Source organism: Capra hircus, chromosome 11 (genome assembly GCF_001704415.2).
Source record: "Capra hircus breed San Clemente chromosome 11, ASM170441v1, whole genome shotgun sequence".
Taxonomy (NCBI): Eukaryota; Metazoa; Chordata; class Mammalia; order Artiodactyla; family Bovidae; genus Capra; species Capra hircus.
Genome location: NC_030818.1, coordinates 21,331,523 through 21,357,060, shown reverse-complemented (window position 1 = coordinate 21,357,060; position 25,538 = coordinate 21,331,523). Strand labels below are relative to the sequence as shown.

At 38.4% G+C, this 25,538-nt stretch overlaps 1 protein-coding gene across 2 annotated transcripts in view; it reads left to right on the top strand.

Moving 5' to 3' along the window:
* The window catches only part of CDKL4 (cyclin dependent kinase like 4), a 54,642-nt gene extending 43,706 nt beyond the window's left edge, over positions 1–10,936 (top strand). For both annotated transcript variants that reach the window (XM_005686525.3, XM_018055151.1), the window contains 3 exons: positions 1,630–1,686; positions 3,400–3,534; positions 5,995–10,936. In XM_005686525.3, the coding sequence (XP_005686582.1) occupies positions 1,630–1,686; positions 3,400–3,534; positions 5,995–6,096 (294 nt within the window). In that variant the 3' untranslated portion in view covers positions 6,097–10,936. The remainder of the gene's footprint in view (positions 1–1,629; positions 1,687–3,399; positions 3,535–5,994) is intronic.

Sequence of the window (25,538 nt, the reverse complement as noted above, 5' to 3'; positions counted from 1 at the left end):
CAGGTGGCCAAAGTATTGGAGTTTCAGCTTCAACATCAGTCCTTCCAATGAATATTCAGCGCTGATTTCCTTTAGGACTGACTGATTAGATCTCATTGCTATCCAAGGGACTCTCAAGAATTTTCTCCAGCACCACAGTTGGAAAGCATCAATTCTTTGGCCCTCAGCCTTCTTCATGGTCCAGCTCTCACATCTGTACATGACTGCTGGAAAAGCCATAACATTGACTATATGGACCTTGGTTGGCCAAGTGATGTCTCTGCTTTTTAATACACTGTCTAGGTTTGTCAAAGCTTTTCTTCCAAGGAGCAAGCATCTTTTCATTCATGGCTGCAGTCACCATCTGCAGTGATTTTGGAGCCCAAGAAAATAAAATCTGTCACTGCTTCCACTTTCTTTCCCATCTACTGCCATGAAGTGATGGAACTGGTTTCTATGATCTTAGTTTTTTGAATGTTGAGTTTTAACCCAGCTTTATTCTGCCTATACAATGAAAGGACCATCAGGGGAGGCTTGTGCCCTACTCCTGATGTGTTGAAGACAGAGTGATGTGGAGGAAGGGAGAATCTGTTAAGCCAGGTCATGCTTTATGGCACCTGTGAACCATTGGGTTCAAATGGTCCTGGTTTCTCTAAGCACCTGTTCATCTTAAATGTATTTTGTATAATACCTTGATTTATATACTGGACTTCTTTTTTATTATGTTTGTTAAGACTCTTAGCACATATAATGAAAGGTTAAATGTTGAATTACAAGTATAGAGGTTGAATTAAAAATAATATTCATACACCATGTTCAGTTTAAAGACTAAAATACAGTAGTTCCCTGGCGATGCAATGAATAAGAATCTGCATGCCCGTGCTGGAGACGTGGGTTCAGTCCCTGGTCTGGGGAGAGGCCACGTGCCTCTGGGCAGGTAAGCCAGAGCGCCACCACTGAGCCCGCACTCTAGAGCCCACGAGCCTCAGCTACTGAGCCTGCGTGCCTGAGCCCGTGCTCCACAGTAAGAGAAGCCACCGCCGTGAGAAGCCTGGGGCTGCAACAAAGAGTAGTCCCCACTTGCTGCAACTAGAGAAAGCCCTCGCAAAGCAATGGAGACCCAGCACAGCCAAAAAAGAAGTGACGAAGAGACAGCAAATTCACATGTACCTGCTGCCTAGTTAAGGAAGGAGAGTGGTGCCATTGACTTGGAAGCTTCCCCTCCACGCTTTCTCTTCCTCAGTCCCGCTCTCTCCCTTGCTCACTATTTGAGTTTTGCATTCATCATCCCTTTGCTTTCTGCAGTGCTCTTATTCATGCAGCTCAGTGTATTTTCGTTAATGTTCAAAGCGCCCCTAATAGTAGATTGGGGATCCCTATAAGTAGATATTACGGTACTGAAGGGGACATTTAGAATGAACATTTACCAAACACCAATTGCAAAGCATTGTAAAATTAAGAAAATAACTTCAGCTTTTTTTATTATACTATACTGTAAAATCATGTAAAAACACTATCTTAAAAAGTCTTTGAAAGGAATTATATAGCCTACTAAGGGGCTTTCTCCAAAGTATTCTTAATACTAATATATTTTAAATATCTGTTACTTTCTTGTTACATAACATTGAAATGCTTTACTCTGTTTTTCAGGAAACTCTCGAAGAAAAGTTCTCAGATGTTCATCCTGTGGCTTTGAATTTCATGAAGGTACCTAAGAATCAATTATAACTGTATTGACTGCAAATCATAATGACTGAAGCTGGTAACTCTGGGATGAGTGGACAGTAGGTCAAATAAAGCCAATGTAAAAATGTGGTCATTGAAACTATTAAAGAACTGTAAAATAATTACAATTAGAGGAACATCAGTGGCTTAAACACTAAATCTTTCCAATATATTCTTTAAAATAAGTAGAAGGTGAAAGAGAATGATTACAGCTGTGATGAACACCCTGCTTCTTTTGCATTCACTAGGAAATTTGACAGTTACGTCAGTGTATTTCAGATTATGGAAATTTATGAGGACGAATGTATTCCTTTTAAGTTGGAAAATCAAGAGCTATGCTATCCAATAGGGTGGCCACTAGCCATGTTACTACTGAGCAATTGAACTATGGCTGATTAGAATTGAGATGTTCTATATTTCTATGAAAATTACCTTTTAAAATAATATAAAATATTTCACTGATAATATTTAAAATATTACATGTTGAACTGATAACCTTTTAGATACACTGGGTTCACTAAAATTCTAAATTGCTTTTTAAGTAAATCAGTAGAAGATCAGGCAAAATCAGAACCATGTGGACACCAAATATAGCCCTTGTGCCACCAGGGTCAGACAAAGAACAAGTTCCAATAAAAAAGCAGAAGCAGCTCGTCTATGACCAGTCTGCCATTCTTGCTTGACCAGCTGAGACCATGCTAGAAAGTATGACTCTTCCATTCACCATGGATACTGAAAGCCTTTAATGGGGCAGGGATGGAGATACTAGTATGAGTATCTATCTTTAACAACCAATTAAGTCATATTTATAGCGATGGCTTCCATACCACTCATCAGAATGACTACTCATCAGATTGAGCTATTTGAAAATACAGATTCCAGTAAATAACCTCAGATTTACAGAAGCAGGATCTCTATGAATAGGACCTTGTAGTTTATATCTTGAAGCCTCTCCCTAGGTAATTATGATGAACACCACAGTTTGAAACTCTTCTGACCTGGGAAGTAGAGCCATCAGAGTGGCCTAGAGTCAGCTGTGTAGACCAGCTTTTGTGCTCGTGCTGGCCACTGCCCAGGTTCTATCCAGCGTACTGGATTCCTTCAGTCTGAGTCCTCCTGAGACCAAGAGCCCCATGCCTCTGAACTCTTAGGTTGCCCTTACTACTGCTCCACTGGACCTCACCTGCTTTCTACCTGCTCTAACCCAGCATTCCGCAGATCCTATCCTGGAAGTCTAATTCCCCAACTTTGTTGGCTTGTTAAACACAGATTAAAAAAAAAAAAAAGCCCACAGGTTGCTTGGCCCTACCCCCAGGGCATTTGATTCAGTAGATTTGAGGTTGGAGCAAGAAATTTGTATTTCTAGCAATTTCCAGGTGAAGCTGATGTAGCTGGCCTAGGGACCACATTTGTGAAGTCCTACAAACTATTTGCTTTACAAGTGACACACACCTGACCTACATTTACCCCCTTCAAAACATTGACTGTACATCAAGTCTGCCCTCAAAAGACTTTGAATTGGCAAAAGAAGAGCAATTCTAGTTATTAACAAGTTTCAAGTTCTGGATACTATACAAACGTGAAGATTTTCTAAACTTGTGTTTGCTCTACCGAGTTGTTATTCAGAGTTTTAGGGTACAGTAACAACATAGGCTCCTCTTTTTAATATCTTCTTTCCTCTCCCATCTTCCAAAGGAGTGTCTGAAGATGAATCCAGATGACAGATTAACCTGTGCCCAACTCCTAGAGAGCCCCTACTTTGATTCTTTTCAAGAGGACCAAATTAAAAGAAAAGCACGTAATGAAGGAAGAAACAGAAGGCGTCAGCAGGTACCTCGGTTCCAAAGTTAAAGTGCTATAAAAACGATTATTTTCCTTCTTTACCTCTCAATGTGAGACTAGGCGGGCACCAAGATCTTTTCTTTGCACTGGTTTAGTTGTGTTTGTTTGTCTAATAGAAATTGTGGTTGATGCAATAAAAACCATAATACTGAAAGTTTCCAGATTGCCGCAAAATCTTATTCCAAGAATACTTAAAGTTAGTGCACAGTTCTTTTGTCACACTGATTGGATATCCTCCCCACCAAGTCATGTACCCAAAACACAACAGTTTCATACAACTAAGCCCTGATTACAGCTGAACTGAGTTTGATGGGCATTATGGAAGAACCCTTGTACCTTTCTGTAACCTCCACGTATACAATAAGAAACTTGTAACTTTTCTGTTCTTTCACCCATGGCAGGCACCTTAGTCTGCCTTTTCTAGGCTTTTCCTGGTAACCAAAGACAAGCTCTGGACAGATACAAAAAGATGAAACTCAGATATCTGAAAACCAAATCCTGTCCTAAAATGTGCCAATATTATAGATTAATATGGTGAATATAAAGATAGATGTTGATTCTATGGCTAATTAGGCAACTACCATTTACTTGCTTTCAGCTTTGAAGTGGAAACATAAACTCCATGGAAGTAGGTTTCTTTGGGTTTAGATATCTTTTCCCCCTCACCTGCATCCCCAGCACCTAAAACAATATCTGTCCCATCAAAGGTACTTAATAAATAGTATTCAAATAAATAGTGGGTAGCCACTCCCTTCTCCTGGGGACCTTCCCGACCCAGGGATTGAACCCGGGTCTCCTGCATTGCAGACAGATTCTTTACCAGCTGAGTCACGGGGGAAGCCCAGGAAGGAGGTAAATGTTGCTTATTGATAAGTCAAGATGATAAGTTTCCGTTTCTCAGAAAACTGACAACCATCACGTTTTGTGTTTGCTTAATTCTCCACCTCGGATCTACCTTTCTGCTCACCTATCTTCCCATTGGCATCTTTGCCATAAAGGAAGAAAGGGGTCTCTTTCAGTAGTTAAAATAGAAGTTTTTTGGGAGAGAAGGGTCAAACTGATCATGAAGATGAAATGTTAGACCCCGTGGACTGTAGCCCATCAGGCTCCTCTGTCCATGGGATTCTCCAGGCAAGAATACTGGAGTGGGTTTCCATTTCCTTCTCCAGGGCATCTTCCTGACCCAGGGATCGAACCCAGGTCTCCTGCATTGCAGGCAGATGCTTTAACCTCTGAGCCACCAGGGAAACCCAAGATGACGTCTGTGTATCCCAAATTTTTATCCAAGATAAAAATCCAAATTTTTATTACATAGACCCTTTAACTGTTCAAGTTACACGTTTGCAAGTTCAAGCCTAATGCAGTTTACTTAACAAAAAAATTAGGGTTTGTTCAAATTTGAAATACAGTGTGAATCGTGTGTAAAAACACTGTCCCCTCAAAACCATCTCACCAGTTCCTGGACCTTTGTCCTGGGAGAGGGGATGGGCACGGCTCCACCCTGCCTCTTGGTCCCTGAGCCACTTTCCACTGCGCTTGCCCCCGGGGGGGGGGGGATGCTGCTGTCCCTTGACATCTCCAGTTCACAGCTGTGCTACCCTTTCTTTAATACTTCGTAACTCAGCTGATACCAATTAGGGACTTTACAGAAAGCCTTCCCAAAGACACAGGACAACAGAAGGAAAAGAAACACCAAGAGCAGCATGCATCTGGAGAATTTCATTTACAAAGATGATGTCATGTTCTCTGTCCTAGCCAGCTGCAGCCTGTCCATCTTGTGTATCAGCCCCTCCAGAGCGCCCCCCACGAGACCATGCCTAACCATCTCCCTCCATCAGGCGGAGATGGAGAAGGCCCAGGGCAACCTGGCACACCAGAAGGCCCTAGAGAGCAAGGCCAAGAGAAAGACAGAGACGTCTTCCAAATTTTGATTTTCTTTCTGAGCACACACGTTTTTCTTAGACATTTTACCATATCAGAAAATAAAGTTTCTGTATCTCTGAATGATTGACCAACAATCTCCTTAAGCCTAAGTATTGTTTAAAGTTGATAGTAAAGAGATTTTAGATCTTTGCTCTTCTGCCAATATCCTAAAATTAATATCTGAAGTTAAAAATCTGAGATGAGTAAAATGTAGACTCTTGCATTTATTGTTTAATAGCTAGTGGGAAGTTTTCTTTTAAACCCTGACCAGATACTCAGAAATGAATTCATTGAAACAGATCATAGTACCTCCCTGAGTGTCCTAGAACGAATAATACAAACTAATTTTCAAGTACCAGAGAACCACAATTTTTGGAAAAGTAACTCTGTTTAATTTTTTAAACTGATGTCTTTTGACGTCTCTGTACTGTATGTATCCTTTTGTTTTACCACCTTGAAATCAAAGTGTACCAATAGGAATTGTTTTCAATTTACTTTCTTATTTTTGTCTTGTTCTGCTATTAGAATCAACTGTTGCCTCTCATACCAGGAAGCCACATCTCCCCCACACCTGATGGAAGAAAACAAGTCCTCCAGTTAAAATTTGATCATCTTCCAAACATTTAGTTCTTTCAAGAGGAAAGTAATTTAATACGTATACACATTTTTGTACCAGAGAGATAGGGAGTCTCAGTGTTTCAGATGCAAATGGGCCATATGAAAATTAAGATGCTTTCTAGAATTGTTTTGCTCTGATCATTACTGATTCCTCTGCCTGTGGTTTTTACATGCCAAGTTTATCTTTTAGAACATTTTCTATAAATGTTAACAGCATTTGAAACTGCACATATGGAGGAGATATTTTCAATTTTATCAGAGAAGCCCCTCTTGAAGCAGCTTGTATTGAGAATTTGTAAATTTTTCCTTTGATTTCTGAAAAAGATTTACATATACTATCTTGCTTCAGCTGACCACATACAGTCTTAGAGCAATATCAGATAGCTTGCCTAGCCATTGTTTGTGTAAGGAATGGCATTATATTTCTGCATTTTAATTCACTCTTGTTGCAACCAGGTCTGTTGAGTTAATCCTGGTATTTTATTCTGTGTTTTTATATTGGTATAGGAAGGGAACCTTGAAATGTCATCTAGGTTTATCCCTTAATTCCAGGGCAGACTCTACTTTTCCTGTCTCATAAGACATTGACAATTCTATTTTTAAAGCTAGCTAGAGAACATGCCGTACATTTACATAGAAAATAGTGGATGAACTGCAAGGAATTACCATCCATGTGACATCACGCCCTAGAATAGCTGCCTGCTGAGCCTCCTCCTGTCCTTTGGGGCATCACCGTTCCTTATCCTTTTCTCCTCCTGATTAAGCCATCTCAGTACCTAAACGTATCCTCCTGGGTGTATTTTCTAAACATCTCATTGTCAACACTCTCTTCCAAACATTTGCATCCATACGCTCTATAAACTTGTCTAGCCCTACACCTGGGCATCATGGTCGGGTTTGTAAACACTTCTGAGAGCAGGAAGATTACCATTCAGTTAACTTCATTTTGTGTCTCTTGTCAAAAAAAAGACACAAACAAACAAAACACCTCAATAAGTGAGTTGAATTTATGTTGGGACGTTTTCCCAAGTAAACTTGACACACACATATATATATCTGTAAATATATATATTTATAATTATAAATTTTGAAGCATCAGAGTAGATCCCTTTTATCCTGGACAGCTAAAAATGGTACAGACTATTCGAAAGTACTTTCAGTTTGCTAGTAAGGAACTCATGTAAAATAATAGCATGAGGAAAAAATAAATAAAAATAAAATAATAGCATGAGGCTGTCTATCTCTGACTGGCATAAAGGCACAAAATAGTGGCATCTTTATCAATAAATATTAAGATTATTTCTTTAACTTTTTTCTGCTTCTGAGTCTGGCATGTATACCTGAACATTGTCAAATTTTGCAAATACACCTAATTCCAGAAATTCTTCGTATTTGACACTAAGACACCAAGCATAAATTGTTATTAAGGGAGCACAGTTCCACCTCATGTTCATCTCTAAAAGTCTGCTGCACATATAAACATGGCTCTATGAACTTTCAGAGAATCTCATTCAGTTACTTGGGTGCATCTCTTTATTAAGGAGTTATGACATCTAAACAACAGTTCTGTGCTCACTAAAGATGTTTGAGGTGGGCTTATTTGACCATTTAATATTCTTAGTGTGAATATAGCCTGCTTAGGATCTTCTTTATTTTCATCTTATTGTCAGAATGTGTCTCTTCAGATGTTTTGCATTTTTAGTAGGATGATACCACAGGTACAAGAACAATGAGGAATAAAAGATAAAAGCAACATTGATCAAAGATTTATTTTTAGCTTTCATAGTGGGTTTTTTTTAATCATTTAAGCCTTCTTATTGCCAAACCACTCATGCTGTTCAAGCTCACCTAAATGTGAGCTTACATGCAGAAATTCAGACAGCGCAAGACCCCAGTATCCATTTTATAATTGTGCTTCAAACAACAGTGGAGTTTTGGGCAGAGGTTGGTTGGATAACTGTCTTCCCTTAATTTTTGCTTACATCTAAGAATCCACTCAAACTAGCATCTCTCTCTCCATTCTGTTCCTTAGACAAATCGATCATTTGGGTATCACTGGGGAGAGGAGAGGTGAAAGCATCTAATGCTTAGAAAAATGTTCCAGTGTAGTCATATTACCCTGAAGAAAAGGGATCTTTTGATAGACATTTGCATGCTTATCTTTCCCTTGGTGGCCCAGGCCGCAGAGCACCTCAGATGCCTGGGTCGCTCAGGGGCACACATCTCGAAGTGCAACTCTTTACAGAGTGCGGATTTCTCACCTCAGTACTTTGCAGGTTTCCTTGCATTTCTCAGCTGCATGGAAGACAGCGGTACTCATGCCCAAATTAAGTGATGACTTTTGTAAAAGTTCTCCTCAGCAAATAGGCTTGCTCTTTGCAGAAGCCCACGTGATTCTATAACTACGCGTTTCCTGTTACAGCCTTGCACACTTTCTGGCTTACCTGGGGCTTGTCTCACCTGTGCCAGCATCCAGGCTTTTTAATTTACTTATAGAGCTCTTTCCCAGGACTGTCCAAATACAACACCGTCATGGTGAGTGACACCATCTGAATATTCCTTTCCTCCATGTTACTGTGACTTCTTAGTGCCCTGGTTTTCTCACACTTTCCACACACACATACCTGACACTCTCCAAGTTGCTCTCTTTCTTTCTTTTTCTCTTTCTTTCTCCTTCCTCCCTTCCTTCTCTTTCATTCTTCTTTCTTTCTTCCTTCTTCCTTCCTCAGGGCACTTTACAATTAAAAAAATGCAGACGTTACTTATTCTTAGTGCTGCTGCTTCTTCAGGAAAGAAGAAAGTAGAATACATAATACATAGAGAGGACATCTGATTCAACTTTATCAGCCCCGTAGGCCTCTTTGCTTGGACTCTGTCTTTAGTCCCCATTTCGGTCCTGATGATATATCCATGCAGTTGTTCAGACTTGCTCCAACCACAAAGCCCTTGAGGGGGTCACTTTTTAAAGATTGTTTTAACAAGACTGAACCATTAAAAAGTGGTATTCAAGAGGCAGCTGTCAAATTCTTTGGATTAGGGAGGTGACTGAGTGAAGGGAAACAGCAGAGTGCAGGGATGAAGAAGTGAGCAGAGAGAATGTCCCTCTGCTAAGGAGCTCCCTCACTGTCTTTTAGTGCCCTTGCACATTCCCCAAACTACAGGACGTAAGAAAATTAATATGTTCTTTTTAATAAGATGAAAAATTTTCAGTTCCGAACATGTTGTAAGGTCCTTGTTCATACTTGCCGTAGAATTACAGTTTTTTTAAAAGGTGGCACTTTCTTTGTCATTTGTTACCACCAGCAATTTCCAGTCCTGGTTTTGGAACAACTTGAATGGCACAGAATTCTCCAAAAAATATAAGTATATATTTTAAATTAAACCATACTACCAAAATAGGAATGATCCTAAAATTCCACAAACAGTAGAATCTTGGAAAATTGGGGTACTGTGTAAGGTAATAGCAAAATCACAAGTATATAGATTTTAATGCATATAGTTAAGACATTAAGATGTCATTAAGACATTAACACGTCAAGTTAAAATAGTATGCTGGGTATATATGTGTATTTGTTTTAAACTAGAATCATTAACTCAACAATGTCATTCTTGTTTTGACAGAAGATGAAAAGTCATCAAGAGTGGTAATTTAGAGAATAATAGAAATACCATTTGGTCTGAAAGTTAGGAAACTGGTTCTAGGTCTGTGTAGCCTTGTCACAATATGTAACTTTCTTTTGCCTTCATTTTCTCATTTGTAAAATAAGAAAGTGGATAAATGAGATAATGTGTTAGGCTCCCCTTCAGCTCTAAACTTCTGTGATTCTCTGTGGCGCGTGGTATTTGTGTCTTGGATGTATCTTCCACTAAAATAGTCTTTCTCAAGACTGTTTAACAATATCAGAATACATTTTGCTCTTTATGATTTAGCCAGGAGGAAGGCTATGGCCTTTAGCCTCTTTGTCTCTCTCATCTGCTTTCTTTAATACAAACACACACACACCACCCCCTGCTAGTTCTACCAAGTCAATAGCAGTTTTCAGACAACCACCTAACTGAGGTCAATTTGATAAACAAAATTAAATTTTAAAGCTAATTATCACTGAATTTGTTTTAATTAATGTAAATCAAACAGGTGTGCTTTCAAAATGCAGAGTAATATGTAATCATTCTTTGCTGTTTTAATCTAACTCTAATTAGCTTGCAAATGACATATGCTGTGAAATACTAATTTAAGATATCCATTAAGGCAAAGAACATTCAGTACATTTCTAACTTCAGTAAAACTTTTGGTAGTTTCAGTAAATGACAACTTAATGGAATTCTGCAAATAGAACTGAATTTTATCTGTTTTATATTTCAGCAACAGGGACACAGGCTCAGTCAACCTTATATTTAACTTATCCTTAAAGCTTATAATCAAGCCAAGAAATTTTTTTTCCTATTTAACAGGCATATAAATGACTTGTATTTATAAAGTTACAATTCTTCTTTTCTGTCCTGAGCACTAGTCACTGACTGTATCTCTATATATTGTTACTTTGAAGATGTTGTGTGTCTACTTATGATTTTAGGACATGTTTGTATAAAAGCAGGTCTACTTCAAATCACATGAACTTATAGCTATGATTCAATTAGCATTTGATAGCATAATGACAATTTATGCTTCTAGATATAATGTACTGCAAACAGTTTTAGTTGTATTATGTTAAGTATACATAATATTTTTTTTATCTTAAGATACTTGTAAAACCTAAGAATGGGATTAAAAACTTGGGTGACTTTATATCCAAATATATCACTTAACCTGAATATGTTCTTTAGCTTATTTTAATAAAAGTTAGAACTATTTCTGTCTCCTAATTTTTGTTCAACTCAGCTATTAGTCTACTGACTGTTACTTTGTATTTAAGTGAGAAAAACTGTCATCTTCGTATATTAATTCCAGAATTTGTTATTTAATTTCCTATCAGTTGGAATATCTGAATAGCTGATGTAGCAAACTATTCCTTTTGTTGCCTAGGGCTGGGAATTTTTACAAATGGAAAACTAGCAAAAACTTTTCCAGTCTGACCGGCTTGATGTTTATCTCTGAGAACATCTTTACAACTTTACTTTGAGGCTCTAAGATTCTTTTTCCTTCAGTTCAAATTTTTCTCTGGCCCTTTACCATACTTAAGCTGCAAGATGTTCTTGTATCTTCAAGCCCAAGCTAGCTTCTGTTATAGGTTTAAAAACACAAAAAGGCTCAAGACCAAACTTAGACTAGTGATCAGAGAGAAAAACAATTGATAAAATAATGAATGAGTCACTATTTAAATATACTTCAGTTCTTTTATTTTTTTCTGAACTAACTTTTCTGCTTTCATCATTTTTAATAGCACTTATGTAAAAAGAGTGTGGTCAATTATTTCCAATGGTAGCTACAACAATTTCTCTCAACCTACATCAGTTTTACCATGATACTTTCCACTCCTCTTATCAAGAGATGAAATCTCGCTCCCTCTCCTCATCTTATGATCTGTGTCTTCCTTAGATGCCCTGTCCCATTTCTGGGCTTAGCCCTTGAAAGGTCTGGCAGCTTCTTCCCCAAACAGAGAAGTCCGCCATTTCTCTCTGGGGAAGCCAGCCTCCATGCTGTAAAGAAGCTTGAGCTAGATACAACTAAATGATAAGATACCACATGGAGAGGAAGAGGCAGCTGGAGGAGCACCACGGGAGCCAGTCATGTGAGTGAAGCCTTCCTGGGCTTTCCAACTCAGTGTAGCCACCAGCTGAAGATCCCCAGATCAGCATCCCTAACCAGCATCAGGTAGAACAGAATAACTGCCCAGCTGAGCCCAGTCAACCTACCAAACTATAAGAAATAGTAAACCAGTGGTTTTAAGTCACTACTTTCCAGGTTGGATTTGACATGCAGCAATAGATAACTGAAACAGTATGTTTTTAAATTGTATACTGTTTAGTGGAGAAACATACTCTCAATTTATATGCAGACTTTAACTAAGGCATAAAGTTATCTTTTTAATTTTGTTGAAGTATAGTTGATTTACAATGTTGTGTTAATTTCTGCTGTACCTCTAAGTGATTCAGTTATATATATATATATTCTTTTTCATTTTGTTTTTTCACTAGATATTGAATATAGTCCCCTGTGCTATACAACAGGACCTTGTTGTTTATCCATTCTATATGTAATAGTTTGCATCTGTTAATCCCAAACACTAGAGAAGAAAAGGCAACTCATTCCACTATTCTTGCCTGGAAAATCCCATGGACAAAGGAGCCTGGTGGGCTACAATCCGTGGGATTGCAAAAGAGTCAGACACAACAACTAAACAATCCCAAACCGCCAGTCCTTTCTTCCCCAGCCCTCTCCCCTTTGACAACCATAAGTCTGTTCTCTCTGTGAGTTTGTTTCTATTTCATGAATGAATGAATGAAAGTCACTCAGTTGTGTCCAACTCTTTGCAACCCCATGGACTACACAATCAATGGAATTCTCCAGGCCAGAATACTGGAGTGGGTGGCAGTTTCCATCTCCAGTGGATCTTCCCAACCCAGGGATCGAACCCAGGTCACCCACATTGCAGTCGGATTCTTTACCAGCTGAGCCACCAGGGAAACCTTTCTGTTTCATAGATATGTTCATTTGTGTTATATTTTTAGATTCCACATGTAACTGATATCATATGGTGTTTCTCTTTTTCTTTCGGACTTATTTCACTTAGTATGGTAGTCTTTACCTCCATCCATGTTGCTGCCTATGGCATTATTTCATCCTCTTTATGGGATAGAAATAGTTCATTGAATATTCACTGAATATCTGTGAATATTCACTGAAAGGACTGGTGCTAAAGCTGAAGCTCCAATACTTTGGCCACCTGATGTGAAGAGCTGACTCATTGGAAAAGACCCTGATGCTGGGAAAGATTGAAGGCAAGGGAGAAGGGAGCAGCAGAGGCTGAGAGGGTTGGATAACATCACCAACTCAATGGACATGAATTTGAGCAAACTCTGGGAGTTAGTGAAGACAGGGAAGCCTGGCATGCTGCAGTCCATGGGGTCACAGAGAGTTGGACACAATTTAGAGACTCAACAACAACAAAACATTCCATTGTATGGAATACCACATTTATTGTATTCATTCTTATCCATTCGTCTGTCGATGGACATTTAGGTTGGTTCTATGTCTTGGCTATTGTAAATAGTGCTGCTTTAAACACTTTTTACATGTATCTTTTCAGATTATAATTTGGGGGTCAGATGTTATTTAGCCTAGAATATACTCTAGGGAATCTAAAAATCCTTCTTCCCGGTTACCCATTGGCCTCTGTCTTTGATTCTTATTTATCTTAGTCAACACTGCTCTACTTCCCAGGGGGAAATGATCTTCTCATAAAACATGTATAACCACCCTATGGGGGAAATCTAAAGCACCATAATGAAGAAATGGTCCAGACATTGTATTCTATCAAATCTATGATTACATTCTAGCTAGAAATTTGCTTGATATCTTCACAGTGATCCAATAGGTGATTTCCTTCTTTTTGCAAGAAAAATATTTACATCTATGTTAGATAACTGGATAGATGCCAGACTACTCATTTTCTATCTTTTGTCACCCTGCCAAAATATATATATATATAAGTAGTCAGTCAGTTTGGGTCCTGATGAGTGTTCTTTAACCAGTGCTCTTCACTCATTATCACACTCACTAGACATCAGCTAGGTCATCTTCTGGATGTTAGCGGAAAGACTGATCTACACTGAATGAGCTTCTGCTCATAACCAAAGATCTCTAGCACATTTGATTCTTCAAGGTAACTGGTGCCATTGTCTTTCCACATTTGCCCTCTTTCTCTTTTAACCTGAAAGGCATTCAACCAGAGGTCAGATTTTGGCTTTGTCACTTACAGGTCATGTCCTTTTATCATCAGTGTCTTCAACTCTAAATGAAAATTTTTAACAACCTGAAGTTGTTATAAGTATTAAGTGAAACAATTATGTTAATATGCTTGGTAGCATAAGGAGCTATGTAAATACTGATTATTATTTTTAATACCTTCTATAACTTTTGAATATATTCACTTCTACAGTTTGATATGTGATCCCTTGAAATAAATCCATAGAGTTGTTTAATTACACTAGTTGCCATGTTCCCTCCCAAAGAAGTAGGAGAACTCATCTTACTCAACAATCTCCTGTCTTCCATTTGGCAGCTCTTGCATTTCTAACATGAGAAAGAGCTTACCTTCTAACAAATAAAAATGTCAAGTTTTTCTATGTACACAGCTTAGTTTATTGGCACTATTTTAAATGTCCACATATTACCTAACAAACACTGTCAAGTACTAGGAAGAAACAGAATTTTAAAGCCCTCAGTGGAATATGTAACCACGAAGACAAATCCAGTTAGTGGGATTTAGCCAAAAAGGCACAAATTAAGACCTCACCAGAATTTTGTTGAGGATTTTTGCATCTATGTTCATCAGTGATATTGGCCTGTAGTTTTCTTTTTTTGTGACATCTTTGTCAGGTTTTGGTATTAGGGTGATGGTGGCCTCATAGAATGAGTTTGGAAGTTTACCTTCCTCTGCAATTTTCTGGAAGAGTTTGAGGAGGATAGGTGTTAGCTCTTCTCGAAATTTTTGGTAGAATTCAGCTGTGAAGCCATCTGGATAGCAATCAGAATCCAACAACACATTAATAAGATCATACACCATGACCAAGTGGGCTTTATCCCAGGGATGCAAGGATTCTTCAATATCCGCAAATCAATCAATGTAATTCACCACATTAACAAATTGAAAAATAAAAACCATATGATTATCTCAATAGATGCAGAGAAGGCCTTTGACAAAATTCAACATCCATTTATGATAAAAACTCTCCAGAAAGCAGGAATAGAAGGAACATACCTCAACATAATAAAAGCTATCTATGACAAACCCACAGCAAACATTATCCTCAATGGTGAAAAATTGAAAGCATTTCAGCTAAAGTCAGGAACAAGACAAGGGTGTCCACTTTCACCGCTACTATTCAACATAGTTCTGGAAGTTTTGGCCACAGCAATTAGAGCAGAAAAAGAAATAAAAGGAATCCAAATTGGAAAAGAAGAAGTAAAACTCTCACTGTTTGCAGATGACATGATCCTCTACATGGAAAACCCTAAAGACTCCACCAGAAAATTACTAGAGCTAATCAATGAATATAGTAAAGTTGCAGGATATAAAATCAACACACAGAAATCCCTTGCATTCCTATACACGAATAATGAGAAAGTAGAAAAAGAAATTAAGGAAACAATTCCATTCACCATTGCAACGAAAAGAATAAAATACTTAGGAATATATCTACCTAAAGAAACTAAAGACCTATATATAGAAAACTATAAAACACTGATGAAAGAAATCAAAGAGGACACTAATAGATGGAGAAATATACCATGTTCATGGATCGGAAGAATCAATATAGTGAAAATGAGTATACTACCCAAAGCAATATACAAATTCAGTGCAATCCCTATCAAGCTACCAGCCACATTTTTCACAGAACTAGAACAAATAATTTCAAGATTTGTATGGAAATACAAAAAACCTCGAATAGCCAAAGCAATCTTGAGAAAGAAGAATGGAACTGGAGGAATCAACTTGCCGGACTTCAGGCTCTACTACAAAGCCACAGTCATCAAGACAGTATGGTACTGGCACAAAGACAGACATATAGATCAATGGAACAAAATAGAAAGCCCAGAGATAAATCCACACACATATGGACACCTTATCTTTGACAAAGGAGGTAAGAATATACAATGGAGTAAAGACAATCTCTTTAACAAGTGGTGCTGGGAAAACTGGTCAACCACTTGTAAAAGAATGAAACTAGATCACTTTCTAACACCCCACACAAAAATAAGCTCAAAATGGATTAAAGATCTAAATGTAAGACCAGAAACTATAAAACTCCTAGAGGAGAACATAGGCAAAACACTCTCAGACATAAATCACAGCAGGATCCTCTATGATCCACCTCCCAGAATTCTGGAAATAAAAGCAAAAATAAACAAATGGGATCTAATTAAAATTAAAAGCTTCTGCACAACAAAGGAAAATATAAGCAAGGTGAAAAGACAGCCTTCTGAATGGGAGAAAATAATAGCAAATGAAACAACTGACAAACAACTAATCTCAAAAATATACAAACAATTTCTGCAGCTCAATTCCAGAAAAATAAACGACCCAATCAAAAAATGGGCCAAAGAACTAAATAGACATTTCTCCAAAGAAGACATACGGATGGCTAACAAACACATGAAAAGATGCTCAACATCACTCATTATTAGAGAAATGCAAATCAAAACCACAATGAGGTACCACTTCACACCAGTCAGAATGGCTGCGATCCAAAAATCTGCAAGCAATAAATGCTGGAGAGGGTGTGGAGAAAAGGGAACCCTCCTACACTGTTGGTGGAAATGCAAACTAGTACAGCCACTATGGAGAACAGTGTGGAGATTCCTTAAAAAATTGCAAATAGAACTACCTTATGACCCAGCAATCCCACTTCTGGGCATACACACCAAGGAAACCAGAATTGAAAGAGACACATGTACCCCAATGTTCATCGCAGCACTGTTTATAATAGCTAGGACATGGAAACAACCTAGATGTCCATCAGCAGATGAATGGATAAGAAAGCTGTGGTACATATACACAATGGAGTATTACTCAGCCGTAAAAAAGAATTCATTTGAATCAGTTCTGATGAGATGGATGAAACTGGAGCCTATTATACAGAGTGAAGTAAGCCAGAAAGAAAAACACCAATACAGTATACTAACACATATATATGGAATTTAGGAAGATGGCAATGACGACCCTGTATGCAAGACAGGGAAAGAGACACAGATGTGTATAATGGACTTTTGGACTCAGAGGGAGAGGGAGAGGGTGGGATGATTTGGGAGAATGGCATTCTAACATGTATACTATCATGTAAGAATTGAATCGTCAGTCTATGTCTGATACAGGATACAGCATGCTTGGAGCTGGTGCATGGGGATGACCCAGAGAGATGTTATGGGGAGGGAGGTGGGAGGGGGGTTCATGTTTGGGAACGCATGTAAGAATTAAAGATTTTAAAATTAAAAAAAAAAAAAAAAGACCTCACCAGAAAACCTAAAGACACCAACACAAGCACCATGATATAATCTGGCCAAGACTCTGAGAGATTTGAGAGATTTCCTGAAAGTCAGAATCATCAGAGATAGAAGAGTTGGCTGGGGAAGTACAACTAAATTTTGATGGAAAAGAAAAAAACTTTTTTTTTTTCAAGTTTGGCTGCGTGGGCACGTTGTTGCATCACACAGGCTTAGTTGCCCGTGGACTTAGTTGCCCAGAGGCAAGTGGAATCTTACTTCCCTGACCAGGGATAGAACCTGGGTTCCCTGCATTGGAAAGAGGATTTGTAACCAATGGAACATCAGGGGAAGTCCCAGAAAAAAAGCATCTCAGGTATGGGAATACACAAAACAAATTTAATATTGTGTGGGTTAAACAGCCCAGGATGATTAGCCATGGAAAACTCAACTAGAGAAAAAGCAAGAGATCCAAGCTAGAGACGCAAATCTTTTTTCTGTCTTGTTTTTATTTTTCCAAACTTTAAACGTTTTATTTTGTATTGGGATAGAAATCTTAATTTAATTTGTGTATTCTGGCAACTGGGGTTGTATAAACAACTCTTATTCCTGAGGCAGTGAGGAAGTGCTGTGAGAAGAAAAGTCCATCCTAATCTTTGAGAAATACTTGCACTGAGAGAAAAAACGGAAAGGAGGGAAATTGTCAGAGGTGCCAGTTGGAGAAAGAATCAGTATCTGTCACTGGTCCAGCAACTGTCCTCCTGTCAAGACCTCCTTTCCACCGTCCCTCCCTTCCTCCTTCCTAGTTATGCTCCTCTCTAGCCACACAACTACTGTGGCTACTTTTCTTGGACTTGAATCCCTATCTTTTGTCACCAGTTTCTTCCTTTACCAAGTACAGATCACTCCACTCTGCTCTGACAAAGACCTAGTCATTATTCAATTTCCCTTCTCCTGATTTTGCTAATCTCCTCCCCCTACCACCTGTAGTCTTTTAGTCAGAGAAAACCATCCTGAATTTAATTTTGTCTTATATAAGAACCTCCTGTAAAATACCAGCACTATCTTATGTAAACTAAATTTGGAAGTAATCTTAGGTTGAATTCAAATAAGTCTCTAAAATATGTTTTTTTTTAATGATTAATGTCTCCTTGGATGTCATACCCTCTGTTATTTCTTCAGTGTAATCCAATTTAGCAAAAACTCTCACCAAAATTGACTCCATCAGATGTTCCCTCTAAATCGTGGAGTTTTAGCCATGAGTTGGCTTCAAGGGGTCCACTGGAAGTCCCTTCTTCCATTTAAAATTCCAGATTCCAAATGTAACCTACAGCTATTATTTCCCCAAATTTCAGAGAGCTTTGCTGGGTTAATACCTGGATGGTTCACAGAACCTCCAGTCTAGGACGAAGGACATCTTCCCATTTGCCCTGCTACTCACCAGCTTGCCTTTCCCTGCATCCTGAACACTTTATGCCTTGAAATAGAGCAAAACCATGACTAAGTCTACCTTATAGACTGACTGGCTTAGAAGAGATAAAAATCCCTTCTTCATCCTGCCTTAACATTTAGAAATGTATCTGGGTTCCAAAATAACCCCACTGAGAAGCTATTAGGGAGAAAAAGTACCAGTTAGAATTTTGGTGTGAATTTGTTTCAAGGAATAGCTTTCCCTAGAGCTGTTTGTCATCCGAATGTAGAGGAAAGGGCGGTGTGGGCTACAGTGGGTGGGGCTGTTGGGTGACTGCAGGGTAACGTCAGGCATGGGGTCTTTCTTTAGGGACTGGGAGTGAAGGGCACCACGAGAAGTAGAAGTGGAAATAGGCCCCCATGTCCACTTTGAAACTTGACCAGTGCCATGCCTGACCATCATTTCTTACAAGGAACGTGCATCAGAACGGCATGGGGAGGCAGACATACTTTGTTGGGTTCTGAAGCCAGGTCTGCTGCTAACTATGCTGTTTTGAAGTGTTCCCTTCTCTCTCTGGCCCTTCAGTCTGCAGTAAGGAGTCCTCAAGCTTGGTGTTTTAAGGATCCCTCTGGCTAATCTATTTTGTGAAGTAGTGCGCACAAACAACTATCACCTCTCTCTTGTGCTGTTCTGCGTCCTCCTCCACCCTCCTTTTCTCAAGTCTGAGGACAGAGTAGTGGCCTATAGCTAAGGATCTTGCTCTACTGGCTTCACAAAGAAGGAACCAGTCCAGTGACCTTCCACCTTTCTGATCCACTCCAAGATCTCCTTTCTGTGCAGAGAGCTGGCTCCTTAGTGGCAAATGCAAGATCCTGGGGGTGCAATTGCTTTGCAAGAGGCCAGTTTTCGCTTTGTAAGCAAACCAAAGATATGTGAGGTGTTAGATAGTTCACACCAGGCTTGAGGTTTGTTCTGTGGCTGCTGTTTTGTTTCGTTTCACCTCGGTAAGCACTTTAAACTCCTCGTTGCTGTAGATGATAGCACACCATAGATAGAGGAGCTGGACACCACTCTGAAGAGGAAGAACACCATCCCTGCCCATTAAGTGCACACAACATGCCCTTTGATCAATAACATCGACAAAGAAGACGACACATGGCTGAGAGAACAACTCTTAAGTGCAAGTGAAATTGAAACTTCAGTTTTCATATTGCACAATTCCTAAGGATTAAAGTAAATCCTTGGCCAGGATCCCATGAAGACTCCATCAAGCAACATCGCCAGGAGATTTTCCGGCACTCGCAGTATGTACAGCTCCAGAACATTATTTACAGTACTTCTATCTCTACTTGCTATCCACCAGTTACCTTATCTTGCACAAATTCACAGTGTGGTTTGTTTAATTTTTCAGAATTTTTAAACCCATATGGGAGCAATAATCACCAATGCAATTGAATATTTTAGGAAATTGATGGGTTCAAACCTAGAGAGAAGCTTTAAATAATGTTAGAAATCTCAAGCCTTATGTAGTAAAAAGGAAAGGAATAGTTAAAAATCAACATTCTAAATATAAAGCAGCCAGCATATGTTGAAATACAGATCACTGATACATTATGGAGGCCGATTATGGCTTTTTCAATTCATCCTTAATTTCACCAACTTATGCATTTCCACATGTGTATTATTACCTCTTTTCTGTTGGCTTTTATGTTCTTGGTGGATTAACTGGTCCGAGGGAATTAAATGACAGTCAGTGGCAGAGGATGAGATGATTAGATAGCATCACCAACCCAATGGACATGAATTCGAGCAAACCCCAGGAGACAGTGGAGGACAAGGAAGCCTGGCATACTGCAGTCCCTGGAGCCACAATGAGTCAAACACGACTTAGCAACTGAACAACAGCAGCAATAGCCCTTATGGGATGTCAAACATTATAACATGCTTTACATAAACACTCTCTAACATATTCCGCCAAACACCGTAGGAAGTAGGTATTGTTAGCCACACTGTACAAGTAAGAAATCTCAGGTTCAGAGACGTAGCCAGAAAAGTAGCAGAGCTGGATCTAAACATTTCAGAAAATTTCCACCAAACTTTTCACTTATTTTTTCACTTAAAGGTGGTAAGCATTTAAAGGTCTGAAACTAAGTCCCTTGTTGTGGGGCATTTTTAATTTCGGCTGAATTCTTGTATCCTGATATTTGTAAGTTCTCTAAAGCCAACCTTAACTAAGATAACTATAGGAAAACACTGTGTCCTTAGTTAAATATCTAGTCTCAAACTGTAACTAGGTGTTTGGCCTCTCTACCCGTAGATCTCATTGCATATGTAAAAAAGACATCTGCATATTCCTCTTCTGAATTTGCAGGGCTGGGCTCTAACCAAAGTGATGGTACTGAGATTACCATGAAATGCGAGCAGTTTGAATGCCACATAAAAAAGTAAAATTTAAAACAGAGTCTAAAAAATAAAAAACAGAGTCTCCTTTTGTGAGATTACTCCAATCTTCTGATATTTACAGATGAGGAAGCCAGGGCCTTGAAAAAACTAAGGGACCCAAGGAAATGTCAAACACAAATTAAACAGGTCGTCAAAACTTTGTTTTAACTACTTGTATCTGTTCATTGCCTTGTTTGATAATGGATTTGAGGCAGTTTGTATGTATAATAATTTAAAAATGGGAGAACAGTTTCCCAAAGCGAGAATGGTGAAATGTTCTAAAATTAGAAAGTGGTTGCACAGTCTGTGAATATACTGAAAAACATCCAATTGTATACTTTAAAATTATATAATTTTTATGGTATATGAATTATATATCAATAAAGATTACATTTTTAAAAGAGCATGACTAAAAATAAAAATAAAAATAAAAGAGCATGACTTTATTTTTTTAATAGAATAGAGGATAAAACCAAGGATTGATGACTTTTAAATTTGTATGTTTTTTTATTATTTACAGTCTCTTTTCTCAATTCCATATTAGAATATCACCAGTGAATTGGCCCAAGTCATGTTTAGCTTAATGAGTCAAGAACATTGCCTCTAATTCTCTATTGTGGAGTGTTCAGCCAGGTTACAAAGTTTCTACTGGGACTGAGAAATTATTTTCGAGTAAGAATCTGGAATACATTTCCAAAGAGAATGCATTTTTTTTCCCATGAGAAATCTCTGAGTAAATTCAAAGCCGTAAACTAAGGGGTCTTGATTTCCATTGTTGTGGTTGTTGTGTTAGTCGCTCAGTCATATCCAGCTCTTTGTCAGGCTCCTCTGTCCGTGGAATTCTCGAGGCAAGAATACTGGAGTGGGTAGCCATTCCATTCTCCAGGAGATCTTCCCAGCCCAGGGACTGAACCCAGGTCTCCTTCATTGAGGGTTGTTTCTTAATCATCTGAGCCACCAGAGAAGCCCTTGGTGATTTCTATTAAGAAAGTTAAATCTGTTACTCAATATACAGGCATACATTTGTATACAAGCATACATTTCAATTCCTGGGTCAGGAAGATCCACTGGAGAAGGAAATGGCAACCCACTCCAGTATTCTTGCCTGGGGAATCCCACGGACAGAGGAACCTGGTGGGCTGTAGTCCATGGGGCCACAGGAGTCATGTACAACTGAGTGACTAAACCACCACCACCACCATACATTTCAAGCAAAATCTTTTAAGATAGCACACATAAATTGGTCTAGAAATCACATTTATCATAGACTATAATGAGCTCAGAAAAAGGGTTGAAAACAAAGATATTCCTCCTAGCATTATTTATGGTTACAAAAAAGTTGAAACAAATCTAAATGTCCAACAGGAGAATGTCAGGGTGTAGTGGAATATTGTACAGCACCTTAAAATGAGGTTTTCATTTATTTTAAAATCTATATTGCTTTTCTGATTACAGAGATAATAATGATATGCATATTATTTTAAAAAATTAAACCTCCAAACATTTTCATACAGCTCCTCCTCATAAAACATAACCCAAACTAACTGCTTGGTGAATATTTTGTGTGGCCATCCTATAACACTGCTTTGCAACTTGCTTCCTTCACTTCATAATGAATCTTTGTATATAAATTCCTGCAGCTCCACCTCACTAGCTTGTTTTTGTTTTTTAACACTGTTTTAAAAATTGTTCGACTTAGGGAGATGTTTATGACATAATGTTAAGTGAAAAAAAAAAGCAGGCTAGAAAATATCACATATGTTATGATCCTAAATTAGTTAGGGAGGCAGAGTGGCAAAGATTATACACAAATTCACATAAAGGACAAAGCAATACAACAAACTGTTAATGATGATTAGTTTAAGTGGTAGAATTAGGAGTAACTTTTCTTCTATATAATATTTTGTATTTTCCAAATTCTCTATGATGAACATGGTAAAAATAGCATTGGCTTTTTCTACTTCTAAAAATAACTTAGGTTTCTTGTAGGCAATCTGGAAAATACAGATAAACTTCAAATAAGAAAATAAGAAGTCACTCATGATCCAGCTACCCTGAGAAAATAATTTTTGCCTTTTAGACACATTTTTAAAACAACTCTGTATGTGTGTGTGCATATTTTATAAAAATAAAATTATGCTGGCCATAATTTTTATAACTGGCCTTTGTCACTTAAATGTAGTGTGAACATTTTAAAAATTCACTAAACACTCTTCTACAAAATGTTCTTTTGGCCACACAGGACCATAATTCATACAGAGGATTTAGTTATTACCATCTTTGCTTTTATAATTGATGTACTGAACATTTGTATGAATAAATCTTGGTGCATATATGCCACACAATACTTTCATCTGGATAAATAGCTAGAAATGGAATTGCTGAGTCAGATGGTCTGCAAAATTTTAATGCTCCTGATACTTCTTGCCAAGACATTCTTCAGAAAAGGTTTAGCAACTTTTCCTCCCAGGCCTGGAATGAAAAAGTGGTCATTTTCCACACTTTCAGCAGTGTCAGGTATTAGTAATCTGGAAACTGACTTTTAATATTTTTTCTGTTAATAGGAAAATGATAACTTTATTACAGAGAACTTAGAATGTACAAATAAGCAAAAAAAAAAAATCATAAGGATACCATCAACCACTAATTCTTTCTCTGTGTATATGTATGTATACTCATATGCATATGTACATATTTACTTATTAATATAAGTAAATCATGCAATTTTGTTGTTGTTCAGTTTCCAAATTGTGTCCAACTCTTTGCAACCCCATGGACTGCAGCATGCCAAGCTTCCCTGTCGCTTACCATCTCCTGGAGTGTGCCCAAGTTCATGTCCATCGAATCTGTGGTGCCATTGAACCATCTCATCCTGTCACCGTCTTCTCCTTCTGCCTTCAGTCTTCCCCAACATCAGGGTCTTTTCCAATAAATCAGCTGTTTGCATCAGGTGCCCAAAATATTGGAGCTGCAGCTTCAGCATCAGTTCTTCCAAAGAGTATTCAGGGTTTATTTAAGACTGACTGGTTTCATCTCCTCGCTGTCCAAGGACTCTCAGCAGTCTTTTCCAGCACCACAGTTAGAAAGCGTTGATTCTTCGGTGCTCTGCCTTCTTTATTGTCCAGCTCTCATATCCATACATGACTACTGCAAAGACCATAACCTTGACTGTATGGATTTTTGTTGGGAAAGTGATGTCTTTGCTTTTTAACACATAGCTTTCCTACCAAGAAGCAACTGTCTTCTAATTGCGTGGCTGCAGTCACCATCCAGGGTGAGTTTAGAGCCTAAGAAGAGGAAATCTGTCACTGCTTCTACCTTTTCCCCTTCTATTTGCCATGAAGTGATGGGACCAGTTGCTATGATCTTAGTTTTTTAAATATTGAGTTTTAATCCAGTTTTCACTCCCCTCCTTCACCCTAATCAAGAGGCTCTTTAATTCCTCTTTGCTTTCTGCCAATAGAGTGGTATCATCTACATATCTGAGGTCACTGATATTTCTTCCGGCAATCTTGATTCCATCTTGGACCTCATCCAGCCTAGCATTTCAAATGATGTGCTCTGCATATAAGTTAAATAAACAGGGTGACAATAAACAGCCTTGTTATACTCCTATCTCAATCCTGAACCAGTCAGTTGTTCCATATAGGGTTCCAACTGTTGCTTCTTGACCCACATACAGGTTTCTCAAGAGACAGGTAAGATGGTCTGGTATTCCCATCTCTTTAAGAGTGTTCCACAGTTTGTTATGATCCACACAGTCAAAGGCTTTAGCGTAGTCAATGAAATAGAGATAGATGTTTTTCTGAAACTCCCTTGCTTTCTCTATGATCCAGCGAATATTGGCAATTTGATCGCTGGTTCCTCTACCTTTTCTAAACCCAGATTCAACATCTGGAAGTTCTTGGTTCAGTTAATGCTGAAGCCTAGCTTGGAGGATTTTGAGCATAGCCTTACTAGCTTGGAAGATGAGTGCAATCATCCAGTAGTTTGAACATTCTTTAGTACTGCCCTTCTTGGCAATTGGGATAAGGATTGACCTTTTCCAGTCCTGTGGCCACTGCTGGTTTTCCAAATTTGCTGGCATATTGAGTGCAGCACTTTAATAGCATTATCTTTTAGGAATTTAAATAGCTCTGCTGGAATTCCATCACCTCCGCTAGATTTATTGGCAGCAGTAATTCCATACAGCGTTCTAAGTGTTGCTTCTTGACCCGCACATCTAGACGGCATGGCTCATAGCCTCTTTCAGTTACTCAAGCCCCTTGACCACAACGAGGCAGTGATCTATGAAGGGGAAATCATGTAATAAATGGCAGCTAATATTTATTAAATATTAACTATTAGACTCTATGCTATGTGTCTAAAGTGAATTGTCTCACTGATTCCTTATGTCTCTATATAATAGTACTTATAGCAGCTAATATGTTTTTACTTTTAAAAGAAAGCTGAGAA